General features: G+C 37.4%; 1 protein-coding gene across 3 annotated transcripts in view; it reads right to left on the bottom strand.

Moving 5' to 3' along the window:
* The window catches only part of CCDC30 (coiled-coil domain containing 30), a 110,566-nt gene that overhangs the window by 25,176 nt on the left and 65,516 nt on the right, over positions 1–19,874 (bottom strand). For all 3 annotated transcript variants that reach the window (XM_066376025.1, XM_066376026.1, XM_066376028.1), the window contains 2 exons: positions 11,003–11,182; positions 2,701–2,910 (listed from right to left, as the gene is read on the bottom strand). In XM_066376025.1, the coding sequence (XP_066232122.1) occupies positions 2,701–2,910; positions 11,003–11,182 (390 nt within the window). The remainder of the gene's footprint in view (positions 1–2,700; positions 2,911–11,002; positions 11,183–19,874) is intronic.

Below are 19,874 nucleotides of genomic sequence, written 5' to 3'. Positions count from 1 at the left end.
GGGGCGATGCTCTGCCCCTCCGGGGCATCGCTCTGCCGCGACCTGAGCCACTCTAGCGCCTGGGGCAGAGGCCAAGGAGCCATCCCCAGCGCCCGGGGCCATCTAGGGGAAGAGAGAGACAGAGAGGAAGGAGTGGGTGGAGAAGCAAATGGGCGCCTCTCCTATGTGCCCTGGCCGGGAATCAAACCCGGGCCCCCCGCACGCCAGGCCGACGCTCTACCAATGAGCCAACTGGCGAGGGCTTATTTACTTAATTTTATAAGCCTTTCTGTCCCCTAAATATGTGACTAGTATGTAGTACGTGTTTAATAAATATTCGTTGAGCCTGACCAGGCAGTGGTGCCATGGATAGAACCATTGACCTGGGACACTGAGGACCCAGGTTTGAAACCCTAAGGTAAGCCTGACCAGGTGGTGGCGCAGTGGATAGAGCGTCGGACTGGGATGCGGAAACCCTAAGGTTGCCAGCTTGAGAGCAGGCTCACCAGCTTGAGAGTGGGATCATAGACATGACCCCATGATCACTGGCTTGAGCCCAAGGTCACAGGCTTGGCTGGAACCCTCCACCCACTCCATCTCCTGTTAAGGCACATATGAGAAAGCAATCAATGAACAACTAAGGTGCCACAACTATGAGCTGATGTTTTTCATCTTCCTTCCTGTCTATCTGACCCTGTTTGTCCTCTCCCCTCAATCAATCAAATTTGTTGAATGACTAGATTTCAGCAGAAGAGCTGCTCTCCCTCTATTGTATTCCTGACCCAACAATGAATCTTCCCAATAGTTTGACACCACATGCCCCACAAACATTTAGTGAATGCCAGTGGATGACCGTCCTTTCTTAAGAGAAGGGCTTTCTGCATCAGCCCTAAGCCTCAGCACTTAGTACCCTGCAAAACCCATAAACCATAGGAGTGTAGAAGACGCAGAATGATTCAGGGCAATGGCAGAGGCCAGGTCAAGTTCCTCTAAGCTGCCCCTTGTAGTTCTGTGCTTAGGGGAAATGCTTTCTTAAAGATATTCAGACTTAATTCCACAGATGAAAGCATCACCCCATTTGTTTCTCTTTCAAGGACATATGCCTGACCCGTGGTGGCACAGTGAATAAAGCATCGACTTGGAACGCTAAGGTCACCAGTTCAAAACCCTGGGCTTGCCTGTGAGTCAAGGCACATATGAGAATTGATGCTTCCTGCCCCCTCTTCTCTCTCTCTCTCCTCTCTAAAAATAAATAATTTTAAAAAAAATTTTAAAAAATAAAGAGAACATTTCTAAAACTTTATAAGTCCACTCTGTTACCTTTGTCCGTTATACCCCTTCCTGCTCTACCTGAGAAAACCAAAACCTTGAATTTTGTGTGAATCATTTCCTTGCTTAAAAAAAAAAAAATTATATATATCACTATATGACATGGTTTTTGTTTTGTACTATTTTGACCTTTATATCAATGGAAACATACTGTGTTTTTATTCAGTGTTCTATTGAACTACAACATGCACCCGTAACCCATTCATTGTCACTGGTACATGCTACTGTGTAAACATACAATGTATTTATTCCATCTCATATCTGTGGATATTTGTGTTGTTTCCAACTTTCTGCTTTTAAAAACAATGTTACTATGAAAATAACTGAGTACCTACCTCCTGACACTTACTGATAGAATAATAGTGTCTCTAGTGTTTATGCCTAGCAGTAGAGGTGTTGGGTTGTATAGTTTAATTTAATTTAATGAGAAAACAATGCCATACTGCTTTCCAAAGTGTTTATATGGATTTTCTCTTCCAAATGAAGTCAGTATATGAGTTCCTGTTGCACAAAATCCTCACCAATATTTAGTTGTTCAAATTTAAAATTTTTACCAATTAACTCTTTTTTGGAGTAATGTGTATGCAGTAAAGTGTACATATTTTAAGCATACTCAATAAAATTTTACTTATAGAACCACGTCCCAGACCAATATATAGAATACTTCTAGCCCCACAGAAGATTCCCTCACGTCCCCTCCCAGTTAATAGCCCTTAGAGAGAGAGAGACAACCATTATCCTATCACCTTAGCTTAGTTTCATCTATTCTTAAACCTCATATAAATGAAATTACACAGTATGGATTCCTTTGCGCTGGCTTCTTTAGCTCAAGATTAGGCTTTTGAGTTTAATTCAGATTGTTGTCATTTACTTCTTGATGCTAGTTTAATATTTATATAGTGTGATAAATGACTATTTTTTATATAAAGTTTACTTAGACAAACCTACAGATCACAATGTGCAACAGTTACAAACTACTGCCACCTGGTGTTAGGTAGTCTAAAATGCAGGGGCAATAGTTCAAAGTGGCTCATTCTACAACATAGTGCTTCTGACAATTACAAAATAAAAATCATGTAAATGCCAATCCAAATGAAAGGAAAAGCCTTTTAAAATTTAAATGTGTAAAACAAAAAGTCATTTGGTCTCAGTTCTTTATCACTTTAGTGAAACGTCTTTATAAATTCATGCAGTTTAAAAACACACAAGATTTACTGGAATTGTAGCAGCAGGTGGAGTCAAAGGGAGGAAAGCATGGAAGAGTAAAAAAGCCCCAAAAACCCTAGAATTGTATCAAGTTTGCACCATATCTATTTCTTAAAATCCTTAGGGAAACGGCATTTCGGTGGTGGTATCCAGGGCATGTTCCTTATTAAGCGTGAGGATAATTACCTTTGCCTCCGCATCAGCAACTTTAGATTTCTCCTGAGCCAGCTTTTCCTGTAGGTTGTTCTGTGATTTAATGCTCTGAGCCTGTGTAAGTACTTCCAGCTCCAGTTCCCTGATTTTCTGCTGACAGTGCTTCCACTCTGCTGGGGGTGAAGAGCACATCCTCGCACTGTCTAATAACTTCTGCTGGGCCTGCTTTAAGTCCATTTTGATCTAGAGGCAGGGAATAAATAAGAGTGATGGAAATAAGCATGGAGTGAATGCAGATGTGAGCAGCCAGAATAAGCGGCTTTCAAAGGAATGCAGTCTCCCAAGAACTGACAAACAGCAATGTCGTGTGGCTGATTTCCTCGCTGGAGCTGCCATGTGTTAGCAAGGTTTGCCGAGGTCTGTCTTGCCAGATGGCTGCTGGACAAAGGGATTTTTCTAAGAGCTTCTTTCTATACATGCATGGTCTAAACCAGGGGCAGTCAACCTTTTTATACCCACCGCCCACTTTTGTATCTCTGTTAGTAGTAAAATATTCTAACCGCCCACTGGTTCCACAGTAATGGTGATCTATAAAGTAAGGAAGTAACTTTACTTTATAAAATTTATAGAGCAGAGTTACAGCAACTTAAAGCATATAATAATAATTACTTACCAAGTACTTTATGTCAGATTTTCACTATGTTTGGCAAAATAAATCTTTATAAAACTTACTATAGCCTGACCAGGCGGTGGCGCAGTGGATAGGGCGGCGGACTGGGATGCGGAAGACCCAAGTTCGAGACCCCAAGGTCGCTGGCTCGAGCAAGGGGTTGCTCAGTCTGCTGAAGGCCCACGGCCAAGGCACATATGAGAAAGCAATCAATGAACAACTAAGGTGTTGCAACGAAAAACTGATGATTGACGCTTCTCATCTCTCTCCGTTCCTGTCTGTCTGTCCCTATCTAAACCTCTCTCTGACTTTCTCTCTCTGTCCCTGTAAAAACAAAAAAACAAAAAACTTACTATAGTTAAATCTATCTTTTTATTTATACTTTGGTTGCTCTGCTACCGCCCACCATGAAAGCTGGAACGCCCACTAGTGGGCGGTAGGGACCAGGCTGACTACCACTGCTCTAAACATTTCCGTCCTTTCTTCTATGACTCCAAGCTGGCTTTCACTCCCACTACTCCATGAAGCTGCTGTGCCGAGAGCACTACTGCCGAAGTCAATCCAGTGGACACTGACCTCTTTCTGTGGCATCCCTTCCCTCTCTCTCGGAAGTTCTCCTCTCTCGGGGTCAGTGATACCAAAGTCCCCTGATCTTCACTTACCATCTCTTCTGTTCCTTCTTGGTCTCTTTTGTAGACTGTTCTAATGCTACCCAACTTCTAAATCTTTTTGGGTTAAACTAGGCCTTGAGAGTGGGTCATTCTCTCTCTTGGTTCATTTTCATGATTTAAAACACCACGTTTATACTAAATAAGGCTAAAATACTAAGAAACTCCTTGATTCTGCCCATATCTCCAAAATTGTTTTTCTCTTAGTCTTCCTGATTATAGTAAATGATGCCACCATTTAATCTTCTGTTCAGGCCAGTCCCCTGAGAGTTATCCCTGAGTCTTATGAGCACAAGCTGTCACTGCCTGCATACACATCTTGCATCCATCTGTTTGTGTCACCACATTAGTCCAGATCATCTTCATCTCCAGCCCTGGCCGTAGCAACAGCCTGGACAATGGTCCTGCCATTTTCATTTTTACTCCCTTCTAATCTGTTCTTTGCACAGCAGCCAAAGTTTTCTTTTTCAAACATAAATTGAACTTCTTGACTCTCTTTCTTAAATATTTCAGTGGCTTCCCATCACTCCGGGAACAAATCCCAGCAGCTTGTCGGGCCTTGTATGATCTGGCCCTTGCTGACGCCTTTAAACCCATCTTGTCATTCCCCCTCTTCCACTGATCTCCTGTCACACTGGTTTCTATTCAGAGTCCCACACAGCAGACTCCACTCTTTCCTCTGCTAGGAATGCTTTCCCCAATCCCTCCTCATGCTGTGGTTGGTTCCTGTCTGTTCTTCTGGGCTTAGCTGAAATGTCACTTTGTAAGAGGAAACTTTCATGATCATTCATTCTGAAGAGGTCTCCTTACTTACTCCTTATTTATTACACCACACTTATTTTCTTCACAGAATTTATCACAATTTATAATTAAACATGTGTTTATCTACTTGTTTACACCCTTATTCCCAGCAAGGTGTTGTGTTTTACTCACTTCTCAGTACCCAAGGCCTATCAAAGTGCCTAAAATAGCCTGACCAGGTGGTGGTGCAGTGGATAGAGCTTTGGACTGGGATGCAGAGGACCCAGGTTCGAAACCCCGAGGTCTCAGGCTAGAGCGTGGTCTCATCTAGTTTGAGCAAGGCACACCAGCTTGAGCCTAAAGTCGCTGGCTTGAGCAAGGGGTCAGTCACTTGGTCTGCTGTAGCCCCTAAGTCAAGTCACATATGAGAAAGCAATCAATGAACAACTAAGGTGTCTCAATGAAGAATTGATGCTTCTCATCTCTCTCCCTTTCTGTCTGTCTGTCCCTGTCTCTGTCTCTGTCACAAAAAATATAAATAAATACACAGGAAAAATAGTGCCTAAAGTAGATGCATAATCAATACTTACTGAACAAATAAATGAATGAATGACATTCTAAGAAATATTAGAATGTGGTAAGTGGACATATTGGGCAGGGCTCAGAGACAAAATTATGTAAAATATAATTTCCTGGGCTCAAAATTTTTCAATTGAATTAACAGTGATTATAACTATAAATTCCTCCACTTGTGACTTCTGTGTATTAACCATTCAGATTTTATCAAGTAAATCTAAAAGTTAATAATTTTCAATCTCTTTGAGCATCAGTTTCTTAATCTGTAATATGGGGATAACTACTTATCTCAAACAGTTGAAAAGTGATATTAAATAAAACAAAGCAATTAAAATATCTAGAATAGAAACAGCCACATGGGTAACACCTAATACAAGTTAACTGTTGTTCTTCAAGAATGGCTTATAAACTATCTACTGTATTTGAAATATAGAGCTGAGGTAAATGCTAATGTAACTATTGTACAGCGGTTAGGCTTTCATATCTATGAGGGAGCTGAGATTGGTACTTTACCCCTTTTAAAGATTAAAAAATCTGAGTCTCAGATATAGTTGGCAAATCATAGAACCACAGTCTGAATCCAGATTCCTGATTCTAATCTATTGTTCAACACTAAATTGTCTCAGAATTGTAAAACAGCTGTATTTTTTATTTATCAGCAAAGTTACATGATCAAGGATTCATATATACAGATCTCCTATAAGTTAATGGAAAAATTAAAAGAACAGAAGCCCCAAGAAAAGTGAACAAAATAGGCACTGCACAAAATAGGAACTCAAATGTCAAATAAATATATAGAAAGCTGCTCAACTTCATTTTAAATAGGGAAATGCACATTAAAACTGCAAGGAGCTACCACCATCCACAGATAGTAGATTAGCAAAATTAAAGCTGACAGCTAGGTGAGGATACAGAGCGATAGGAACCTTCATACACTGCTGGTGGGAGTAGAAAACTCTAGAGCTGAAGTACTGTAACCCCTATGAGACAAAGTTTCACTACCAGTCTCTACCTGGAGAAATGCATACTACCGGACACGAGGGTGCATGTACATGAATGTTTGAAGCAGCACTTTCTATAAAGCAGATGCATTACTCTCATTATTCAGGCAACAGCTTTACATTATTAAATGAACATCTCTGAAATAATGTGCTCTTAAGCTCTGTTTAAAAGGCAAAGCTCCTTGGGTAAAAGTTGCTGTGGCATCCAGAGAACTAAGCTTATGATATCTCCTTTTATTTTAATTTCTGAAGACCAGAAATGCCACCTCCAAAAATGTTAATAGGTATGTAAAAGGGGTCAAACATTTTATTAAACAGAATAGAAATGAATGTATGTAGAAATGAAGATATTAAACCCTAAGAATATAATTCCTTGATATTATTGGTTGGTCAATGTAGGTCAACTGTAATAAGCTTGTCTTTTTAGTATTGCCAAAAAGATATTCTACATCAAGCTTTAATAAGCTTCCTGTTCTTCTAGTGAAAACTCTCTATTTCCTCCCTCTATTCTAAACCAGTTCAACCCCTCTCTCTTTCTTTTTCATTTTCTCATTTTATTTTGGAGGATTGGTACAGCTTTGGAAACTTCATTGATAGGAACAAATCTCCTAACTTGATTTCTTCTCAAAAGGCACCCTAACCTATTAGATAGCATAAAAAATTTTTTTTTCAAGAACAATGTAGCCACAAAAAAACTCAGTAAAACACAGTAAAAAAACAATGAATAGAAGAAGAAACAAAGACATTCAAGAAAAGAAGAAATGGAGTGTTGGAATATTTGGCACATTGGATTGGTTCAGGATGATGAAAACCTAAATTTCTTACTATAAATAGAAAGGGTATAGGTTTGTTTATAATATTTTGTCCACTTACTCCATAGGTCAAGAAAGCTAACAGTCTCTGGGACCTGTGATCTTTAGTCATAGAGCCAACAGTCAGCATTGGTAATGCTGGTAATTTTGAAGGAAGACAACAAAACACTGGAACAAACACTGTTATGGCAAATGACAAGTGCATCTAGGGTGGCTTCTTCGGCGTTAGGCTGGGACATTCAAGCTCCAGGAAGAGGATCCAGCACAGTGTCTCAGCTTTGGTGGCGGTAGGACAGCTCTCTGCCTGCAGCTCTGTAAGCCTATCGCTTTCTTCTTGATAGCCCCAAGCTGGAAACATGCATGATATCCATAAACCACAGAAAGAATAAATAAATTGTGGCAGTTTCCTACTGTGGAATAGTATACTGCAAAGAAAATGGATGAATGAAGGCTATACACCACAACATGGGTGACTTTTCCAAACAAAGTAGATCCTGAGAAGGCAGACACGGGTACCTATAGAGATTGATTATATATATATATATATATATATATATATTTTTTTTTTTTTAATAAATTTTTATTAATGGTAATGGGATGACATTAATAAATCAGGGTACATATATTCAAAGAAAACATGTCCAGGTTATCTTGTCATTAAACTATGTTGCATACCCCTCGCCCAAAGTCAGATTGTCCTTCGCCACCCTCCATCTAGTTCTCTGTGCCCCTCCCCCTCCCCCCCAACCCTCCCCCTGTCCCCCCTCCCCCCACCCCTGGTAACCACCACACTCTTGTCCATGTCTCTTAGTCTCATTTTTATGTTCCACCAATGTATGGAATCATGTAGTTCTTGTTTTTTTCTGATTTACTTATTTCACTCCTTATAATGTTATCAAGATCCCACCATTTTGCTGTAAATGATCTGATGTCATCGTTTCTTATGGCTGAGTAGTATTCCATAGTGTATATGTGCCACATCTTCTTTATCCAGTCTTCTATTGAAGGGCTTTTTGGTTGTTTCCATGTCTTGGCCACTGTGAACAGTGCTGCAATGAACATGGGGCTACATGTGTCTTCACGTGAGATTGATTATATTTTTAAAGTATTCAAAAATAGGCAAAACTGAACTACATTGCTCATAAAATTTAGGGGATCAGGAAATGTGCAAATAGTCCAGTACTTTCAACCTTTTGTATAGTGCATTTTCACCAATGGAATAAAAGTTGGTTTTGCATTCATTTGCATAATCGGACAACTTTCTCAGACTTGTTGTTTGCTTTTCTGATGTTCTTGTTTAATAAAAAAAATCAAATGCTTCTTTTTTTTATCACTTCATATTCATTTTGAAATATCCTCTAATTTTTGTGAGCAGTATAGTGTAAGATTCATACATAGGTGGTGAAACTAAAGTAAAGCAAGACAGTAATTACCAAAATTAGTGTCAACTGCTAAGATTGAAGGTGATGGGAATATGATGGGAAAGAGATACTCAGGGGCTGCTGGTATGCAGGTCATGTGCTATTTTTTTTGTCTTGGGTAGTAATTACATGAATAATCACTTTACAACAATTTGTTAAACTATATGTTTTATGTACTTCCTGAGTGTTATATTTCACAATAAAATGGTTTAAAAGCAATTGACTAGTACTATGCACTTTTTTTTTTTTTTTTTTTTTACAGAGACAGAGAGTCAGAGAGAGGGATAGACAGACAGGAACAGAGAGAGATGAGAAGCATCAATCATCAGTTTTTTTGTTGTGACACCTTAGTTGTTCATTGATTGCTTTCTCATATGTGCCTTGACCGTAGGCCTTCAGCAGACCTAGTAAACCCTTGCTCAAGCCCACGACCTTGGGTCTAAGCTGGTGAGCTTTTGCTCAAACCAGATGAACCCACGCTCAAGCTGGCGAGCTCGGGGTCCTGAACCTGGTCCTCCGCATCCCAGTCCGATGCTCTATCCACTGCGCCACCACCTAGTCAGGTGGTACTATGCTTTTTAAATCAGTCTCATACATATGCCTGATATTATCAGAGACTCAGAGTTTGATCATCTCTGAGTGGATTTTAAAAAGTAAGCTCTAAGTTTGCAAAGCTGAGGTTCCAAAATGACCTCAAATCAAGGAAAGGTATAATATGGAATGGTGACTCTGCCCAGGAAAAGAGAAACAAACCTGGGTTTACATTCTGACTCCACAATTTGTTAGCTTTGCAGTCTTGAACAGTTCTGCCATCCATAACATGCTGGCCTTTCAGAGTTGTGGGGAGGTGCACGAGAGACAAAGTGGACAAGCTGTCAATAAAACACAGCTGGCTATTGTGTACGTGACTCTGCATTGGTACTTGGCCTAAGATCCAGGCCGAAGAGTTATGTCTAATTACTCAAAAGGTCAATGTTTTACCCCACCATGAAGGAGATTTAAAACAGAACAAAAATATCTTCTCCTTTTATCAAGCCAGCAATTACCCGTCCCTGAAAAACTCATTCATTAATTTGACAAATATTTATAGGATGTCAACCTATATATAAAGCATCACGATCTGTGTTTTTCTGGTCATTCCATCTCTAAAAAGATATAGTAGTGCTTGAATATGTTTAGAGCTGGACAGTTAAAATGGTCTAAGAAATGTGTTTGAAGATTTGGAATTTAAAACTACAAAGGCATGAGGGAATATATCAATACTCAAAAGATCATGAGGGGTGAGGATAAGGAAGAGGTTTATTCAAATAATCCTGGAATACTAGAACTTCTAGAAGGCTTCCCTTGAAGTTTGAGACAAACGATTATTTGTTTTCTCCTAGATCTCTCCTACTAGACTATGAACTCCTAGGGGCCTTTCTAAATCTATTTTTATGTCACTTTTTGAAGAAGGTCTATTGATTCCACTATACCAGGGGAAGTGGTAAATTTTTCCTATAAAGTGCCACCATATGGTCTCTGTCAGAACTACTTAAATCTGCTGTTGTAATGCAAAAGAGTCCATTGATAATATGTAAACAAACAGGTATGTTCATTTGCCAGTAAATCTTTATTTACAACGATAAAAGGCAGGCAGCATTTGACCCATGGTTCAGAGTTGGCTGACCCCTGCACTAGGGAATAAGGACTGTGTCTGTTTTGCCTACCATTAAAATCTCAGTATCAACAAGATTTCCTGCCCGGTGTGTGACTGATGCTCAGTAGATATTTACTAAATGCTGAAATCCAAAACGTTAGGTAGGAGAGGTCCAGAAACTGGATACCTATATATTTACAGAATTGAATCACAATAAAAAGGAAGTACTATTTTACATAGTGATTCAAAATGAACAGTAATATGGTTTATAAAATTTAGATAACTATGTGGATGGCAGTTCTACATAGATAATTTTCAAATAAGCATGTTTGGGGGATAATTTTCTAATTTTTGATGCTCTCGTGTCAGAAAGAAAAACTTTGCCCTCCTATGAATTATATTTTGGTGCAGTTGATATTTGATTGAACCAATACTAATGGCTACACCTATTAAGCATAAATAAGTCTAGAGATAGAACTAGAGCAGGACAACCAGGTCTAGGGCTCAGGTCAATGTAATAAGTATTAAATTTTAGGTAATAATTTCAAAAGATTATGTAATTAAAACTTTCATATTTACAGGTTGACAACATACATACCCCTTCAGCAGTGGAGAAAAAAAAAAAAAGCTGTGAACCTATTTGGTTGGGAAAAGTTAAAGGAGTAAGTTAACAGAGAGCTTACATTGTCTACCCATCTATAGACAGACACTATCATAAATTACAAAGCTGAGAAATTTTGATTCATTTTCCCAGGGCCAACTGAGTAATTGAGACCGTCAATAAAGGACGTATGTGCCCACTAGAGGTACCTTAACGCTTTCCTCCTGAAGTAAGCTATTGTGTTGCTTTAAGTCCAAGTTCTTTCCTCTCTCATATCGAAGCTCTTTTTCAGCTGAATTGCATAGAATCTGGAGTCGGCGCAAGTTTTGGCGAAGCTGTTGTACTTCCTCTTCCTGCTGGTATTTCAGTTGTTCTCTCGATAATGAATTCTAAAACAAACATTTTAAAGGGAGAAACATGGACAATTTGAAAGAATATTGGTAAGACATGGGTTCCAACAGTCAGAACCAGAACTGTCAGAATGTGATTATTCATATGTTTATGGAGTTGGCTTACCCACAACAAATTATTCTTTTACATTTATAGCTAGTTGGTACATGTTCATATAATTTATCCCCATTTTATTAGAGTAAAAATATCAAATAAAGTATGTGAACAAAGCAGTTAAACATAGACAATTAACTTTCTAATTTTTCCTATCAGTGAAGGGGAACATAAGCATAGACAATTTTGTAGTAAAAACCAGGCCTCTTCAGTGCAATAAAACTCTGACCAAAGGAGAAGTCATTAGGATTTCTCAGAGGAAGGCACACACAGGTGTGCTGAGTAGATAAAGAATCCAACATTAGCCCTGGCTGGTGTATCTAAAGAGTAGAGTGTTGACCTGATATGCCAAGGTTGTGGGTTTGATCCCTGGTCAGGGCACACACAGGAAGCAACCAATGAATGCATGACTAGATGGAACAGCAAATCAATGTTTTTCTCTCTCTCCCTCAAAAAAATTAAAATTAAAATTAAAAATCAATAAATAAAATAATTAGAAAAAAGAGAATTCAACTTTATCTAATTCAATAGATAAGATACAATTGAGTTTTCAAGAGTCCTGTTCCAGTATGCTTCCTAACTTTGACTTTTTGAAAAGCACATGTCATTATTATATTTCTAGCTTGCTTAAAACAGAATTACAACACAGACTTTCCCAAGTCCTATTAGCCCTTAAATTCCTATCTGGGTTTAGTCAGAAAGGCGATCTAAATCCAATCTGCTTGTCTTAGAGCTGAAGGTATCTAAGATCCATTGAGAAAATTCTTTAATGGAGTTACAATGTAATTATTGAGAACCCTAACTTTGGAATGAGTTGTTTGGGTTTCAATCCTGAATCTATCACTTATGAATTGGGTGGTTTTAGAAAATTATACAGTCTTTCTACATTTCATTTTTACATACTGAAACATAGACACACAAGAGAAGGACACCATTTATACAGTGGAACAAATGCGTTTTCAGCATATTATATAGATAAGAAAAGCCAGAAGAATAGGAATTCCTGTCTACATTTTCCAGATAAGTCATTCTGGTAGAGTAGAAATGCAAATTTTTTTAAAAGGCAACTACTTAAGAAACTACCAATCAATTTATTAAGCCAATTATCCTGCGTATCAGTTTATTCATCTGCAAATTAAAGACATAAGCCCAAATAAAATGATGACTAATGTCTCTTCCATCTTAAGAAATTTATAAGTGGAAAAACAAACCAGTGTTTCTTTCTCTCTCTTCCTCTCTCTCTAAAATCAATTAAAGAAAAAATAAAAAAAAATTAAAATAAAACAAGTTGTAACCAGCATTACCTGACTTAATTCTACAGGCTTAAAACTTCACTTTTAATATTTTAAAATACTATCTTAAGACAAAAAATTTAGTAATTCAACATTGGCCTTAGTGGCAAGATCATTTCTATTATGGAAACAGTAAAAGACCACTGGCTTTAAATGTTCGAATCCAGTCAACATGGATAAAAACAGGCTATCAAAGTCTGTGAGTGTATCAATCATCACACTAAGACTGCTTGTTCTGACTCCCTACTCATCAAACATTCTTCATATTTTGATTTATCTTTCTTAGCTCTCTATATATTCATCTAAACATGCTCAAGTGATGTTTATAATTAGTTATTATAGGAGAATAACTAATTGCCATTCTGATTTTACCCAATAGTCTTGAAAGTTTGGTTTAATGTTAGTTTATCCCCAAGACACAAATCTATTTAAGGGGGCAAACAGGTTCCAGTCTTGGAGGCTGCAAATTTGAGGACCAACTTTGAATGAATTCACCAACAAAACTGATGACTGACATCCTGGAAGACATTTGGGAGCCAGCTTGCCAGACTTCCTTAGGAAATTAGTTTGACATGAGAACTGTATGCTTTTTTTTTGAATTTCTCATCAATGAAAAGCAAACAACAATAGTTAAAAGGTCAAGCTCTAGCAGGGATCCAAGATGGCAGCAGAATAGGTGGAAGTTACACTCAACTCCTCCTAGAGAGTCCCAAACAAGATGGACCCAAAAGGGACACACTAAGACACATCATAATTAAAATGACAAAGGTTAAACACAAAAGGAGGATCCTAAAAGCAGCAAGACAGTTAAGTAACCTATGAGGGATCTCCCATGAAACTGTCAGCTGATTTATCAATGGAAACATTTCAGGACAGAAGGGATTGACACAAAATATTCAAAGTGATGAAAAGCAAGGGCCTACAACTAAGACTGCTTTTCCTAGCAAGGCTATCATTTAAAACTGAAGGAGAAATAAAGAGTTTCCTAGACAAGAAAAACGAAAGGAGTTCATTAGTACTAATTCAATACTACAAGAAATGTTAAAGGGCCTTCTTTAAGAAGAAGAAAGGAAAAAAGAGGTACATAGTTATAAAGAATAAAACAGCAATAAATGCATATTATCTATAATCACTTAAAATATAAATGGCTTAAATGCTTTAATCAAAAGGCATAGAATAGGCCTTGGCCAGTTGGCTCAGCAGTAGAGCATTGGTCCAGCGTGTGGAAGTCCAGGGTTCGATTCCCAGCCAGGACACACAGGACAAGTGCCCATCTGCTTCCCCACCCTTCTCCCTCTCCTTTCTTTCTATCTCTCTCTTCCCCTCCCGCAGCCAAGGCTCCACTGGAGCAAAGTTGGCCCCGGGCACTAAGGATGGCTCTATGACCTCTGCCTCAGGTGCTAGAATGGCTCCGGCCACAATGGAGCAATGCCCCAGATGGGCAGAGCATCATCCCCTGGTGGGCATGCCGGGTGGATCCCAGTCAGGTGTACGCTGGAGTCTGTCTGACTGCCTCCCCGCTTCTAACTTCGGAAAAAACAAACAAGGCATAGGGTAGCTGAATGGATAAGAAAACAAAATCCATCAACATATGCTATCTACAAAAGACCTACCCCAGAAAGAAAAACACATACAGACTAAAAGTAAAGAGATGGAAAAAGATATTTCATGTAAATGAAAACATAAAAAAAGCTGAGGTAGCAATACTTGTATCTGACAAAATACTGTAGACTAAAACAAAATCTATAATAAGAGACAAAGAAGGACACTAAATAATGACAAAGGGATCAGTCCAACAAGAGGATATTACCCTTTTAAACATTTATGTACCCAACATAGGAGCATCTAAATAAGTAAAGAAAATCTTGATGAACCTAAAAGAAGAAATTGACAGCAATACAGTCTTAGTATGGGATTTTAACACCCCACTGACATCAATGGATAGGTCTTCCAGACAAAAAAATCAACAAAGAAATAGCAGCTTTCAATGACACACTAAATCAGATCGATTTAATTGGTATTTTTAGAGCATTTTACCCCAAAGCAGCAGAATATACATTTTTTTCAAGTGTTCATGGATCATTTTCTAGGAGAGGCCATCTGTTAGGACACAAAAATAAGTCTCAAATTTAAGAAGATTGAAATCATATTAAGCATTTTCTCCAACCACTATGATAAATTGGAAATCTATTGAAAGAAAAAATCTGAAAAACACACAAACTAATGAAGGCTAAATAATATGTTACTAAACAATGGATGGGTTAACAATGGGTTCAATGAAGAAATCAAAATATACAAATGAAAATAAGAACACAACAACCCTAAATCTATGGGACACAGTAAAAGCAGTCCTAAGAGGGAAATTTATAGCACTACAGGCCTATTTCAAGAAATAAGAAACTTCTCAAATAATTAATCCAACCTCATACCTAAAAGAACTAAAAAAAGAACAACAAACAAAGCCCAAAATGAGTAGAAGAAAGGAATTAATAAGGATCAAAGCAAAAATAAATAAATTAGAGTCTAAAGAATACAAAAGATCAATGAAACCAAGAGCTTGTTCTTTGAAAAGATAAACAAGATTGATAAACCTTTAACTAGACTCATCAAGGAAAAAAAAAGAGGACACAAATAAATAAAATTAGAAACGAAAGAGAAGTAACAACTGACACCACAGAAATACAAAGGATTATAAGACAATTTTAAGAATAACCATATGCCAACAAATTGAACAAAGTGGATAAAATGGATAAATTCCTAGAAACATACAATCTTCCAAAACTGAATGAAGAAACAGAAAATCTGTACAGACTAATTATAACTAATGAAATAAAAAATATTCCAACAAACAAAATTCCTGACTGGGTGGCTTCACCTACCCTCAAACTATTCCAAAAAATTCAAGAGAAGAGAAGACTCTCAAGATTATTTTATGAGGCCAGCATTATACTAATTTCAAAACCAAAAAAAGACACTACAAAGAAAGAAAATTATAGGCCAATATCTCTGGTGAGCATAGATGCTAAAATCCTTAACAAAATATTAACAAACCAAATCCAACAATACATTAAAAAGATCATACACCATAATCAAGTGGGATTTATTCTGGGGATGCAAGGTTCATACACTATCCTCAAATCAACTAACGTGATACATCACACAGACAAAATGAAGGGTAAAAACCATATGATTTAAAAAAACCCAAAACCATATGATCACATCAAAGGTGCAGAAAAAGCATTTGAAAAAAATAGCACCCATTTATGATAAAAATTTTCATCAAAGTGAAAATAAAGTGAACATACCTCAACATAATAAAAGCCACATATGACAAACCCACAGCTAACATTATACTCAATGGGTAAAAACTAAAAGCATTTTCCATAAGACCAGGAATAAGACAGTGATGCTCACTTTTACCACTCTTATTCAACATAGTACTGGAAGTCCTAGCCTTAGCAATCAGATAAGAAGAAGACATAAAAGGCATCCAAACTGGAAAAGAAGAAGTAAAATGGCCATTATTTGCAGATGACATGAATAGAGAACCCTAAAGATTCCACCAAAACTACTAGAACTGATAAATTCAGTGAAATAACAGGATAAAAAATAAATATCCAGAAATCAGTTGCATTTTTATACATCACTAATGAACTATCAGAAAGGGAAACTAAGAAAACAATCCCATTTACAACTGCATTAAAACAAAACACAAAAAAAGGATCTACGCATAAATTTAACCAGGAATGTAAGAGACCTGTGCTCAGATAATGGATAATGATGACACTGAAGAAAGAAACTGAAGATGATACAAATAAACAAAAGCATATACCACCTAACCAGGTGGTGGCACAGTGGATAGAGCATCCACTTGGGATGCCAAGGACCAGGTTCAAAATCTCAAGGTTGCCAGCTTGAGCACGGGCTTATCCAGCTCGAGCACAGGCTCACCAGCTTGAGCGTGGGGTTGCTGGCTTGAGCATGGGATCATACATATGGCCCCATGGTCGCTGGCATAAGCCCAAAAGTCACTGACTTGAAGCCCAAGGTCAATGGCTTGAGCAAGGGATTACTGGCTCAGCTGAAGCCCCCCAGTCAAGGCACATATGAGAAAGCAATCAATGAACAACTAAGGTGCCACAATGAAGAACTGATGCTTTTTATCTCTCCCTGTCTGTCTCATTAAAAAAAAAAAAGCATATACCATGCTCATGGATAGAAAGAATTAGCATTTCTTAAAATGTTCATATTGCCCAAAGCGATCTAATGATTCAATGCAATTCCTATCAAAATACTGACAGCATACTTCACAGAACTAGAACAAATTTTCCAAAATTTTATATGGAAACACTAAAGACCCTAAATGGTCACAGCAATCTTGAGTAAGAAGAACGAAGTTGGAGGTATCCCACTATCTGATGTCAAACTATACTACAAAGCTATAATAACTGTAACAGTCTAAAACTGGCATAAAAACAGACATGTAGAGCAATGGGACAGAATAGAGAACCCAGAAATAAACTCAAGACTATATGGTCAATTAATATTTGACAAAGTAGGCAAGAACATGAATGGCGTTAATTCCATCTATTAAATATATGGTGTTGGGAAAATTGTACATGAAAAACCCCCCAAAAAACCTATATCACCTTCCTACACCATAAACAAGAATAAACTCAAAATGGATTAAAAATAAATGTAAGATGTAAAACCATAAAATTCCTAGAAGAAAACATAGGCAGTAAAATCTTGAACATTTCTCTTACCAATATTTTTTTCTGATATAACTCCTTGGGCAAGGGAAACAAAAAAATAAATCAACAAGTGAAACATCATCAAACAAAAAAGTTTTTGTACAGCGAAGAAAACCATCAACAAAATGAAAAGATAACTCACTGAATGGGAGAACATATTAGATGCTCAACATCATTAATTATCATAGAAATGCAAATGAAAGCCACAATGAGATATCACACACCTGTCAGAATGCCTATCATCAATAAATCAAGAAACAAGTATTGGTGAAAATGTGCAGAAAAGGGAATGCTTGTGCACTGTCAGCAGGAATGCATATTGATGCAACCAGTATGGAAAACGGTGTGTAGTATCCTCAAATAATTAAAAATGGAACTGCCTCATGACCCAGCAATTTCACTTCTGGGTATAGTATATCCAAAAACAAACAAACAAACAAACAACTGCAAAACACTAATTAATTCAAAAAAATATAGGCACCCCTAAGTTCATTGCAGTGTTCTTTACAATAGCCAAGATATGAAAGCAAGCCCTAGTGCCTGTCAACAGATGAGTGGATTAAAAAGTTGTGATACCAGTGGCCAAGACATGGAAACAACCAAAAAGCCCTTCAATAGATGACTGGATAAAGAAGATGTGGCACATATACACTATGGAATACTACTCAGCCATAAGAAATGATGACATCGGATCATTTACAACAAAATGGTGGGATCTTGATAACATTATACGAAGTGAAATAGTAAATCAGAAAAAAACAAGAACTGCATTATTCCATACGTAGGTGGGACATAAAAACGAGACTAAGAGACATTGATAAGAGTGTGGTGGTTACGGGGAGGGTGGGGAGGGAGAAGAGAACGGGAAGGGGGAGGGGCACAAAGTAAACTAGATAGAAGGTGATGGAGAACAATCTGACTTTGGGTGATGGGTATGCAACATAATTGATTGACAAGATAACCTGGACATGTTTTCTTTGAACATATGTACCCTGATTTATTGATGTCACCCTAGTAAAATTAAAAAAAAAAAAGTTGTGATACATATACAATGGAATGTTACTTGGCTGTAAAAAAAGAATGAAATCTTAGCATTTGTGGCAGCATGGGTGGACCTAGAGGATATTAGGCTAAGTAAAATAAAGTACTCAGAGAAAGACAAGTTCCATATGATTTTACTTACATGTGGAATCTAAAGAACAATATAAATGAACAAAACAGAAACAGCTCATAGATACTGAGAACAGAGTGATGGTTGTGAGAGGGGAGGGGAATTGGGTGGGAAGGATGAAGGGATTTACGTAGAAGTTCAGATCGGTAGTTACAAAATAGGCATGGGGATGTATAAAGTACAGCACAGAGGGTAATAGTCAATAATATTGTAATAACTATGTGCGGTGCCAGATGGGTACCAGAAATATTGGGGGGGGGGACTGTAAAGTACATGATTGTCTGACCACTATGCTGTACACCTGAAACTAATACAAAATAATATTGAATGTCAACAGTAGTTGAAAAAACATTTTTTTAAAAGATCAAGTTCTAGAGTAGACAGACTCAGATTCCCACAAAATATGTCATTCTGGGCAAATTATTTAACTGCTCTAAAGCCTCAGTACTTCATCTATAAAGTGGAAAAAATAATATTTCTGCCTCAACTGTGTGTGTGTGTATATATATATACACACACACACACACACAGGGTATTTAGCGTAGTACTTAGAACACAGTAAATATTCAATAATATTTAAAAACCATGAAGCTAAATTTTAAACCTGTAAAACTGAGTTATTTGTAGTGGTTTCAACATGGTTCAAGAATATTGGGAAAGTAATACCTAGAATTCAACTATCACAACCTTACCTGGAATAATTGAAGAGCAGAAATTAAGCCTCCAAAGGACATCAGCAACCACAAATACATATGAACAATTGAACTCACATACTCATGAAAGAGGTTCTCATAGTTCTTTTTCTATGTATTTATCATATATAAGCATTCTTTTAGGTTTGGTATCTGCTCTCAGCCTATATAGTTGCTTAAATTTGCACATTACTAGATTAAGAAGACATAACACATGTGGATAGCAGCTAGATGCTAGACACTATAATCTGACAACAGAGGTGAAGACCACCAAACTATACATACATAGAACTAAAAAGAATACTCCATATATAGTCATCAGTAAATCAAAGAACCCTATGCACAGAAACAGGTCCTGAAATTATCACTGCACAGCTCACTGCAGGAAAAAAAAAGCTATCTAAAATGTATACTGCTCACAAAAATTAGGGGATATTTTATCACTTCATATTCATTTAAAAATATCCCCTAATTTTTGTGAGCAGTATATTTTCTTCCTGCCTGCTTAAAGAAGCGAAACAAATAGTGCATGTGACAATGTTTTGGGAAATGCTAAGTTCAAAATACAAATACGTTATTCCTTTCCCATGAGACCCACATCTATCTTGTTTACTGCTTTATGGCTTTATGTGCCTTAACACAGGGTCAGTCACATCACAGATATTCAA

The sequence above is a fragment of the Saccopteryx leptura genome, chromosome 3 (genome assembly GCF_036850995.1).
Source record: "Saccopteryx leptura isolate mSacLep1 chromosome 3, mSacLep1_pri_phased_curated, whole genome shotgun sequence".
NCBI classification, from domain to species: domain Eukaryota; kingdom Metazoa; phylum Chordata; class Mammalia; order Chiroptera; family Emballonuridae; genus Saccopteryx; species Saccopteryx leptura.
Note: the sequence above shows the minus strand (reverse complement) of the source record. Positions and strands in the feature narration are given on the sequence as shown.